This window comes from Phoca vitulina, unplaced genomic scaffold, assembly GCF_004348235.1.
Source record: "Phoca vitulina isolate PV1807 unplaced genomic scaffold, GSC_HSeal_1.0 scaffold9, whole genome shotgun sequence".
NCBI lineage: Eukaryota > Metazoa > Chordata > Mammalia > Carnivora > Phocidae > Phoca > Phoca vitulina.
In genome coordinates this window covers 44,380,680-44,393,119 of record NW_022589712.1, presented here as the reverse complement: position 1 = coordinate 44,393,119, position 12,440 = coordinate 44,380,680, and the positions used below count along the sequence as shown (strand labels likewise).

At 39.7% G+C, this 12,440-nt stretch overlaps 1 protein-coding gene across 1 annotated transcript in view; it reads right to left on the bottom strand.

The window, feature by feature from the left end:
• ROS1 (ROS proto-oncogene 1, receptor tyrosine kinase) overlaps window positions 1–12,440 on the bottom strand; it is a 109,343-nt gene that overhangs the window by 41,589 nt on the left and 55,314 nt on the right. Inside the window, 3 exon segments of the mRNA XM_032407380.1 lie at window positions 177–321; window positions 2,015–2,217; window positions 3,362–3,541. Coding sequence (XP_032263271.1) covers window positions 177–321; window positions 2,015–2,217; window positions 3,362–3,541 — 528 coding nt within the window.

Here is a 12,440-nt window from a genome sequence, read left to right as displayed (position 1 = left end):
AGAGCACAAATCAGGTCATCAGGGTATTTTCAATAATACATTTTTCTTATTAAGCTTAAAAAGCTCACATAATCAAGATTACTTAGCATCCAAATTTAAAAAAACAAATACAGATATATATGTCACCTATATCACGAAATGCCACTCTAGAAACCCGCCCCAAGCCCATAACTCACCTCCACTTCTAGTTTTTCCCCAGATCTTTTTTCCCAGAGGTAACCGTTCCACAGGGTCTGAATAATAATTCTTTACAGCTGTCTGTATCACATATGTTGAAAATGGTTGTAAACCATCAATAAGGACTATCCTCTCCTGAAACTCCTGTAATTAATTTTTAAAAATCAATACCTGATTATTTTTTTGTACAAAGGAGGAGAAATATTTAACCAAAGGGAGAAGATAATTAAAAGATTTTTTGAAGTTAATTTATTTTTTGATATTGGATCATGAGAACGATCATGTTCACCGCCCTAATCTGCCCAGACCTGAGTTGCCTAATACCTCCAAGAATAAATACAAAATGATGGGCAGCCCTTGGTCAATTCTGTAACTTGCTCATTTCACGTATGAAGCTTAGTTCTCAGAAGAGGATATTATTTCTCTAGCACTGCAACAAACATTCAGCAAGATGGTCTGGTAAAGATGTGACCAACCTAAGTGAATATGATGAAAGATGAAGCTGGATTATTTCTCATCATTCTTAGAGGTAACGCTTAAGAAAGTAAAAATGCTTTCCTTAGAGCCACGGTTCTCAACTTCGGTTGTACTATGGAATCATCTGGAAAGTCTTAAGAAAACACTTGTGCCTGGGTCCCACCCCCCAGAAATTCTGATTGCACTGGTCGGAGGTGAAGTGTGGGCCCAGAGATTTTTAAAACTCCAATGTGCAGTCAGGTTGGAGAACCACTGCTTCGGACACATATTCATCAGTGTGAAGACAACAGGATCGATCAGCTGCAGTAACAGAACTCTCGGTACCAGCAGCCCAATCTTTTTCAGCCAAATGATCCCAGCTGTCTCTGATACGTTGAAATGTGTAAAGAAAAGTTAAAATAGACAAAATAAAGGAAATAACAAGAATCATGTGTCCTTTCTGGAAAAGTATATAGTGCTTAACTTCCAACAGATAATGGTCAATTTCACCTTTTGACTTGGTTAAATAACAAGCATAGAGCAAAATATTGGATACATATGACTCCATCACAAGGACAACTGAAACACCAGTGCCAGTGAGAGAATGAATTGTGCCAATTAATTCATCCATTCAAGAACTATCGAGTGAAAGCCTCTACAAAGCCAACTACTACACTAGGTGTTAAGAATACAATGACAAATAAACACAGACATAGTCCCTACATAATAGCACATTTCACAGCATACAGGAAATAACAGACAAAAATAGAACCTACCATTTTTATATTAAATATGTGCTGTGGAGGAGGGGTATACATAATGTTCTTTCCGTCTAATCATTTCTTATCCCTCAACTTACAATCTGCCACAGAGGCCACAAAAACACATCTCTATCACTTTCTGGGGATAATTAGTTAGGGAGGGCAATAAACCCAGTTCTTCCAGGACACTCAGGAAACTGTCACTATGGCAATCCACCACTGGTCAGAGTTAATATACTTCCCTGAAGCTTAATTCCCAGACAAGACTAGAACACCATCTGCTTTGATGAATAAGCTGTAAAAGTCTGCACAGTTGCATGTTTCAGAATATACAAAATACTTCACTGCGAGTGAGAATTTTATTTTTTTAAGATTTTATTTAGTTATTTGAGAGAGAGAGGGACAGCGAGAGAGAGAGCACAAGCAGGGGGAGCAGCAGAAGCAGGCTCCCTGCTCAGCAGGGAGCCCAGTGACTGGCTCCATCCCAGGACCCTGGGATCGTGACCTGAGCCGAAGGCAGACGCTTAACCCACTGAGCCACCCAGGCGCCCTGAATGAGAATTTTATATCAGAAACAAGGTATCTTGTGAAAAGACAAAGACCACCAGCTCCAATCTTACCAGCATTTTATATTTCAGCTCAGAGCTGGTTTTCCTGTCATTAACTTCTTTGTAATAAACCAGGTATGTTGGAGTAGGGCTGGTGATGTCGGGCCACGAGAGGTTGGTCCTGGTGGGCAGTAATCTGATTGTGAGGCTGGTGTTAGTGGTGTTAAGTATAACTGGCTCTGCTATATCTGAAGCTAGATGCAGTAATGCTTTATCTAAAATAATGAGAAAAGATTAAAAATATGCACATATCTGTATAAAAGAGGAACAGCAGATTTATTTAACATCAAGGATAATCACGTCTTTTTTTTTATTTAGCTGACAAGGTATGATATAATGAAGTGTTGGATATGTTTTTCAGGAAAGGAAGACAAGGTTGTTTCTTGGTTTTGGTTTTTTGGTTTTTTGGGTTTTTTTCCCATACATTTTGAAGTCCTTAAATGCCTCAGAAAAAAAGGAGCAAGGTAACTGATCAGTGCTCAAAATCTCCAGCAGGTGGAGCTAAAGAACACTGAATAATGTACATAGTAGCAAAATCAAGTTGACCCTTTTTTTACTTCGAAGAAAGTAATGACAGCATTATATTAATCATATTTTTTAAATGAATTCCAGTTACAAAAACTCATGCTAGGTTTAGGGCTTTTATTTTGAAGGATGTATGCGTATATGTGTGTGTTCAATTTCAAACAGATGTTGCACGGACTTACTAAATTTCTTAAATTTCTCAAAGTGAAAAATGACTCACATAGCTAGTTCTGCCATACATACATAGTGCCATACAGACATCCCTAAAAGTCACTGCATTATACAAAACTGCATAATAAAATCCACAGGGTTTATGGGGGAGACAGAGTTAGAGGCACGACACTAAAAAATGTAATGAGTGACACATTACCAAAAAAGATAGGAACTTAATAAAAATGCTAGCACACATGTACACATGATAAATGGCTGATATACAAATTACTACAATAAATACAGCACTTTACTCTGAAAAAGACCTGAAATTTAATGCGGTGCTTTTTGATGGACTGGGAGGTCTAAAATGTTGTCAGAGGAGAAAAGACAGAAAGAAGAGAAATTATGGGAATGAGAAGAGAAAGAGGACAGACAGAGAGAATGACAGACAAGGGTTTCCACTGTCTAAAGTTGTCTACCACAGCCCGAGCCATGTATACACATGGAGATAAATTATGATCCAGGGCAAAGAGCAATCACAGTGTGCACCAATCCTGACAGACTGGAGTAACGCTGAGCATAACGAAGGGCTTGGGGGGACAGCCTGGAGAAGGAAACATTCTGAGACTTTTCTGACCCTAAACTGGGAGAACATGCTCATTAAGGGGGTGATCTTATTACCTGGAAAAGGCTGCAGAACTGAACTGTAAGCCAAGATATGCTTACTCCTTTCAGCCTTCACCAGAGAGACAATGGCCCCATTGCTTTTCTTTGCTTGATAAATCTGTGTGCTGTCCTTTGCCGAGGAGATCCAGTATAGAAATTTCCCATCCACAGTTAAGCTTTCAAGTGTTTTTCCTGCTCATGAAAAACGCAGAATAAAGAACACAAAGAACAAAATACATAGCATATGTTTCTACTCTACACAATATGTGAAATCCTTTTTCTGTATTGTAATAGCTAAATTTTCAATATGGAAAAAAATACCACCTTTATTTTATGTCATGAAGCTAAAGATTTTATAGATATTTTCTCATTTTAGCTCCATCCTAAGTCAATAAGGTAAATACTATTATTATTAGCCTCATTTTGTAGAAGTGGAAACTGAGGCTTTGAGGAGTTAAATAATCTCCTCAAGGTCACAAAATTAGTAAAGGGCAGAGCCAAGATTTACAACTTAACTTGTGTGACTCCACCTCAAGTAATGCCTATTGGAAGAGAGGTGTTAGAAGATAGGCCCAGGGCTCAGTGTCTTGCTCAATTATTTTTTATCAATGATTAGGAATAAATGCAGAGTAAACACACTTATCAAATTTGTACAGAATACATGATTGTACTGATACTAGTATGTTCAATCACTGACTTAAAATTTGAAAATATCACAACAAAATCAGGAAATGGATTGAAATTTAATAGGAATGAATGTGACATCCTAAATTCAAGCTTAAAATCAACTCTATAAATAACAAATGAAAGAAATCTGGCTTAGTAATAGTTACCATGAAAAAGCCTATGGGGTTTTCAAATGGCAGGCAACCTAAAGACATGAGGCCACATTTACCTCCAATAAAAGAAGACGGAGGAAGTCAGAGGCTCCCTGCACTAACCAGATCACAGTGAGAGTACAGGGAGTCGTTTTTGGGGGCGACATTTAAGAGGATATCAAGCAGCTGGAGTGAAACCACAGGAGGGTTACTAGGGCAAAGAATGATCTAGAAGCCACATCATGTGAGGAGTAGTTACAGATATATGAATTTTTCCTCCAATAGAAGTACTTAGAATGAGCTATGACAGTCGCCCCAACATATTTGAATGGTTATTGTGTAGAAAGTGATTGATTTCTTCTTTATAAAGTTAGAGGTCAGAACTCAGACCAATGAATGGGAAAAATGGGGAGAAAACTTTGGCGAAATATAGGGGGAAAAATCCAATATTTAGAATTGTTGCAAAAAATTTAAACACTTCCTTATAAAGAAGATTTTTTTATAAGCAGGTGTTCAAGCAAGGGTGTTTTCATAGAGGGGATTTCTTCCAACATCATACCAGCTAAAGGATCTTTAAAGTCATTTAGATATTCTAATTTTAGGGTTATAAATTTCAATTATGGATTCTTGTAAGACTAACCAGTTCTATACCTATAAGATAATGGCCCACTAGATAATTCTTGTGTATCAGATGATAAAGAAAAATTATTCTGACACTTGTTTAAATGGTAAGGAAGACTTAAGACTACTGTAATACTGCAGTGGAGGAGAGAGATGTGCTCAACTTCACATACAACAAAGTCAGCTGGGGATGCGGAGCCAACAAGCAGAGTGAGGGGATGCATGGACAGAAAATTACTAAGAGGAGACATCAAGAATAGGGAGATTCTTGCTAAACAGGCTTACTATGATTTTTTGCTAAAGGCAATTCAAGAACATCAAGGGTAGGGGATGAAGAACTTCATCAGATACCAAGGGTGGGGATTATCTCTAAACTGATTTAGCAAGATTCTTGCTAAAACTAGACTCAGCAATGACAGACTTGGAAGACCAAGGTCAAGGCCTAGTTGAGGAAAGGTTTCAGAGGAGCCTAATGTTTGATCAAGGAAAGTCTTTGTCACAGATTGAACAGAAACAACTAATTCTCCTAAGAAGAGAAGTTCAAAACATTATTTCTAAAGCCCATTGAAAGTATACTGGAATTGTTTCTAAAAGGCTCTAGGTAACATGTCAACAAAACCATATGTGCAGGGGGCAGAGCAAGATGGCGGAGGAGTAGGAGACCTGGATTTCGTCTCCTCTCAGGAATTCAGCTGGATAGGGATCAAACCAATCTGAACACCTACAAACTCAACAAGAGATCGAAGAAAAGAAGAGCACAACTCTCTGAACAGAAAAGCGACCACTTTCTGGAAGGTAGGACGTGCAGAGAAGTGAATCTGAGGCGATATTCGGGAGGATAGACGGCAGGGGAGGGGCCTCCCTCCGCTGCTTCTGGCAAGTGATAGAGCCGTGGAGCACAAAATCGGAACTTTTAGAAGTCTGCTCCGCTGAGGGACATCACTCCGGTGGCTAAGTGGGGGGTGGAACCCTCGCGGGATAGTGTGGTCTCAGGACCCTCGGGGTCACAGAAAGACCGGGGGTGCCTGAGTGCGGCAGAGCTCCCAGGTATCAGAGCAGGGAAGCCGGCTGCAGAGACGGAGCCGAGGAGCGGGCTCTCAGCTCGGGGTTGCCATAAACCGTGATCCGCGGCACAGTCGGGCCACTGCTCCTCCAGCAGGGACCCAACAAGTGGCAGATCCGGGGAGACTCACCTTCTTCCCCCGGGAGGAGAGGTGCGGGAGCGCACTGCAGGGATCTACTGGGTTTGGAGACTCCACCCGCGGTCGGGTGCCAGAGATAGAAACGCGCGGTCACAGGCCGGGTGAGCACGGAGTGTGGCCGGAGACCAGGGAGACGGGAGTGACTGACGGCTTTTCTCTGGGGCTCACTGAGGAGCGGGGCCTGAGTTCTTGGCTCCTCCGAGGCAGAGATTGGGAGGCCGCCATTTTCACTCTCCGCCTCCAAAGCTGTACGGAAAGCATGCAGGGAACAAAAGCTCCCGAGAGCAAACCCGAGCAGATTACTTAGTCTGGACCGGCAAGGGCGGGGCAATTTCGCCTCCGGCAAAGACTTTTGGAAACCACGGCAACAGGCCCCTCCCCCAGAAGATCAGCGAGAACAGCCAGCCAAGACCAAGTTTACCGATCAATGAGAACGGCAGAACTCCAGCGCTAGGGGAATACTGCACATAGAATTCGTGGCTTTTTTACCATGATTCTTTAGTCTTTCAAAGTTAATTTTTTTTTAACTGTCTTTTTTTTTTTTGAATTTTTCTTTTTCCCTTTTCCAACCAACATCTTATCAATCCCTTTTTTAAAAAAAAACATTTTTATTTTTCATTTTTAGAGTCATATTCTATCCCTTCATAGTAGTTACCCGTATTTTTGGCATATATATATAAGTTGTTCTCTCTTTAAAATTTTGAGAAAGTTTCTTCTAACAGATCAAAATATACCCTAAATCTCTATTGTATGGTTTTTTTCTACTCCCCTGCCTGATCATATTCTCTCCCTTTTTTTTTTCTCTCTTTTTTTTAAATCCTCTTCTTTCTTTTTTCAAACAACTTCTTATCAATTCCTTTTATAAAATTTTTTATAATTTCCATCTTTACAGTCATATTCCATCCCTTCATCATATCAACCCTTATTTTTGTACATATATAAGTTTTTCTTTCTTTAAAATTTTGGGAGGCACTTTCTTCTAATAGACCAAATACACCCAAAATCTAGTGTGTGGCACTGATCTATATACCAGCCTGATCATATTTGATCACATTCTGGTTTTTTTTGTTTTTTTCTGTTTTTGTTTGTTTTTATCTTTATCTTTTTCTTTTCCTTTTTTTTTCTTTTTCTTTTTTCTCTCTTTCCCTTTCTTTTCCCACTGCTTCAGGTCTTTTCTGATTTGTTTAGAGTATATTTTCTGGGAACGTTGTTACCCTGTTAGCATTTTGTTCTCTCATTAATCTATTCTCCTCTGGACAAAATGACAAGAAGGAAAAAATCACCTCAACAAAAAGAACAAGAGGTAGTACCGACTGCCAGGGACCTATTCAATATGGACATTAGTACAATGTCAGATCTAGAGTTCAGAATCATCACTTTAAAGATACTAGCTGGGCTTGAAAAAAGCATGGAAGTTATTAGAGAAACCCTTTCTGGAGAAGTAAAAGAACTAAAATCTAACCATGTAGAAATCAAAACGGCTATTAATGAGGTGCAATCAAATATGGGGGCGCTAACTGCTAGGATAAATGAGGCAGAAGAAAGAATCAGTGAGATAGAAGACCAAATGATGGAAAATAAAGAAGCTGAGAAAAAGAGAGATAAACAACTACTGGATCACGAGGGCAGAGTTCGAGAGATAAGCGATACCATAAGACGAAACAACATTAGAATAATTGGGATCCCAGAAGAAGAAGAAAGAGAGAGAGGGGCAGAAGGTATAATGGAGCAAATTATAGCAGAGAACTTCCCTAATTTGGGGAAGGAAACAGGCATCAAAATCCAGGAAGCACAGAGAACCCCTCTCAAAATCAATAAAAATAGATCAACACCCCGACATCTAATAGTAAAACTTATGAGTCTCAGAGACAAAGAGAAAATCCTGAAAGCAGCTTGGGAGAAGAGATATGTAACCTACAATGGTAGAAACATTAGATTGGCAACAGACCTATCCACAGAGACCTGGCAGGCCAGAAAGGAATGTCAGGATATATTCAGAGCACTAAATGAGAAAAATATGCCGCCAAGAATACTATATCCAGCTAGGCTGTCATTGAAAATAGAAGGAGAGATAAAAAACTTCCAGGACAAACAAAAACTAAAGGAATTTGCAAACATGAAACCAGCCCTACAAGAAATATTGAAAGGGGTCCTCTAAGCAAAGAGAGAGCCTGAAAGCAACATAGACCAAAAAGGAACACAGACAATATACAGGAACAGTCACCTTACAGGCAATACAATGGCACTAAATTCCTATCTTTCAATAGTTACCCTGAATGTAAATGGGCTAAATGCCCCAATCAAAAGACACAGGCTATCAGATTGGATTAAAAAACAAGACCCATCGATATGCTGTCTGCAAGAGACTCATTTTAGACCCAAAGATACCCCCAGATTGAAAGTGAGGGGGTGGAAAACCATTTACCATGCTAATGGACACCAAAAGAAAGCTGGGGTGGCAATCCTTATATCAGACAAATTAGATTTTAAACCAAAGACTGTAATAAGAGATGAGGAAGGACACTATATCCTACTTAAAGGGTCTATCCAACAAGAAGATCTAACAATTGTAAATATCTATGCCCCTAACATGGGAGCAGCCAATTATATAAGGCAATTAATAACAAAAGCAAAGAAACACATTGACAACAATACAATAATAGTGGGGGACTTTAACACCCCCCTCACTGAAATGGACAGATCGTCTAAGCAAAAGATCAACAAGGAAATAAAGACTTTAAATGACACACTGGACCAAATGGACTTCACAGACATATTCAGAACATTCCATCCCAAAGCAACAGAATACACATTCTTCTCTAATGCCCATGGAACATTCTCCAGAATTGATCACATCCTAGATCATAAATCAGGTCTCAACCGGTACCAAAAGATTGGGATCATTCCCTGCCTCTTTTCAGACCACAATGCTTTGAAACTAGAACTCAATCACAAGAGGAAAGTTGGAAAGAACTCAAATACATGGAGGCTAAAGAGCATCCTACTAAAGAATGAATGGGTCAACCAGGAAATTAAAGAAGAATTAAAAAAATTCATGGAAACCAATGAAAATGAAAACACAACTATTCAAAATCTTTGGGATGCAGCAAAGGCAGTCCTAAGAGGAAAGTATATAGCAATACAAGCCTTTCTCAAGAAACAAGAAAGGTCTCAAGTACACAACCTAACCCTACACCTGAAGGAGCTGGAGAAAGAACAGCAAATAAAGCCTAAACCCAGCAGGAGAAGAGAAATAATAAAGATCAGAGCAGAAATCAATGAAATAGAAACCAAAAGAACAGTAGAACAGATCAACAAAACTAGGAGCTGGTTCTTTGAAAGAATTAACAAGATTGATAAACCCCTGGCCAGACTTATCAAAAAGAAAAGAGAAACGACCCAAATCAACAAAATCATGAATGAAAGCGGAGAGATCACAACCAACACCAAAGAAATACAAACAATTATAAGAACATATTATGAGCAACTCTATGCCAGCAAATTAGATAACCTGGAAGAAATGGATGCATTCCTAGAGATGTATCAACTACCAAAACTGAACCAGGAAGAAATAGAAAACCTGAACAAACCTATAACCACTAAGGAAATTGAAGCAGTCATCAAAAATCTCCCAAAAAACAAAAGCCCAGGGCCAGATGGCTTCCCAGGGGAATTCTACCAAACATCTAAAGAAGAATTAATACCTATTCTTCTGAAACTGTTCCAAAAAATAGAAATGGAAGGAAAACTTCCAAACTCATTTTATGAGGCCACCATTACCTTGATCCCAAAACCAGACAAAGACCCCATCAAAAAGGAGAACTACAGACCAATATCCCTGATGAACATGGATGCAAAAATTCTCACCAAAATACTAGCCAATAGGATCCAACAGTACATTAAAAGGATTATTCACCACGACCAAGTGGGATTTATCCCTGGGCTGCAAGGTTGGTTCAACATCCGCAAATCAATCAACGTGATACAATACATTAACAAAAGAAAGAACAAGAATCATATGATCCTCTCAATAGATGCAGAAAAAGCATTTGACAAAGTACAGCATCCTTTCTTGATCAAAACTCTTCAGAGTATAGGCATAGAGGGTACATACCTCAATATCATAAAAGCCATCTATGAAAAACCTACAGCAAATATCATTCTCAATGGGCAAAAACTGAGAGCTTTCCCCCTAAGGTCAGGAACGCGGCAGGGATGTCCACTATCACCACTGCTATTCAACATAGTATTAGAAGTCCTAGCCACAGCAATCAGCCAACAAAAAGAAATAAAAGGCATCCAAATTGGCAAAGAAGAAGTCAAACTCTCACTCTTTGCAGATGATATGATACTTTATGTGGAAAACCCAAAAGACTCCACCCCAAAACTGCTAGAACTCATACAGGAATTCACTAAAGTGGCAGAATATAAAATCAATGCACAGAAGTCAGTGGCATTCCTATACACCAACAACAAGACAGAAGAAAGAGAAATTAAGGAGTCGATCCCATTTACAATTGCACCCAAAACCATAAGATACCTAGGAATAAATCTAACCAAAGAGGCAAAGGATCTGTACTCAGAAAACTATAAAATACTCATGAAAGAAATTGAGGAAGACACAAAGAAATGGAAAAACGTTCCATGCTCATGGATTGGAAGAACAAATATTGTGAAGATGTCAATGCTACCTAGAGCAATCTACACATTCAATGCAATCCCCATCAAAATACCATCCACTTTTTTCAAAGAAATGGAACAAATAATCCTAAAATTTGTATGGAACCAGAAAAGAACCCGAATAGCCAGAGGAATGTTGAAAAAGAAAAGCAAAGCTGGCGGCATCACAATTCCGGACTTCCAGCTCTATTACAAAGCTGTCATCATCAAGACAGTATGGTACTGGCACAAAAACAGACACATAGATCAATGGAACAGAAGAGAGAGCCCAGAAATGGACCCTCAACTCTGTGGTCAACTAATCTTTGACAAAGCAGGAAAGAATGTCCAATGGAAAAAAAGACAGTCTCTTCAACAAATGGTGTTGGGAAAATTGGATAGCCACATGCAGAAGAATGACACTGGACCATTTCCTTACACCACACACAAAAATAGATTCCAAATGGTTGAAAGACCTCAATGTGAGACAGGAGTCCATCAAAATCCTAAAGGAGAACACAGGCAGCAACCTCTTCGACCTCAGCCGCAGCAACTTCTTCCTAGAAACATCGCCAAAGGCAAGGGAAGCAAGGGCAAAAATGAACTATTGGGACTTCATCAAGATAAAAAGCTTTTGCACAGCAAAGGAAACAGTCAACAAAACCAAAAGACAACTGACAGAATGGGAGAAGATATTTGCAAATGACATATCAGATAAAGGGCTCATATCCAAAATCTATAAAGAACTTATCAAACTCAACACCCAAAGAACAAATAATCCAATCAAGAAATGGGCAGAAGACATGAACAGACATTTTTCTAAAGAAAACATCCAAATGGCCAACAGACACATGAAAAAGAGCTCAATATCGCTCGGCATCAGGGAAATCCAAATCAAAACCTCAATGAGATACTACCTCACACCAGTCAGAATGGCTAAAATTAACAAGTCAGGAAATGACAGATGTTGGCGGGGATGTGGAGAAAGGGGAACCCTCCTACACTGTTGGTGGGAATGCAAGCTGGTGCAGCCACTCTGGAAAACAGTATGGAGGTTCCTCAAACAGTTGAAAATAGAGCTACCATATGATCCAGCAATTGCACTACTGGGTATTTACCCCAAAGATACAAAGGGATCCGAAAGGGTACATGCACCCCGATGTTTATAGCAGCAATGTCCACAATAGCCAAACTGTGGAAAGAGCCAAGATGTCCATCGACAGACGAATGGATAAAGAAGATGTGGTATATATATACAATGGAATATTATGCAGCCATCAAAAGGAATGAGATCTTGCCATTTGCAATGACGTGGATGGAACTGGAGGGTATTACGCTGAGCGAAATAAGTCAAACAGAGACATGTATCATATGACCTCACTGATATGAGGAATTCTTAATCTCAGGAAACAAACTGAGGGTTGCGGGAGGGGGGGGGGGGGGGGGGGGGATGGGGTGACTAGGTGATAGACACTGGGGAGGGTATGTGCTCTGGTAAGCGCTGTGAATTGTGCAAGACTGTTGAATCTCGGATCTGTACCTCTGAAACAAATAATGCAATATATGTTAAGAAAAAAAAAAAGAAGAAGAAGAAGATAGCAGGAAGGGAAGAATGAAGGGGGGGAAATCGGAGGGGTAGACAAACTATGAGAGATGATGGACTCTGAAAAACAAACTGAGGGTTCTAGAGGGGAGGGGGGTGGGAGGATGGGTTAGCCTGGTGATGGGTATTGAGGAGGGCACGTTCTGCATGGAGCACTGGGTGTTATGCACAAACAATGAATCATGGAACAC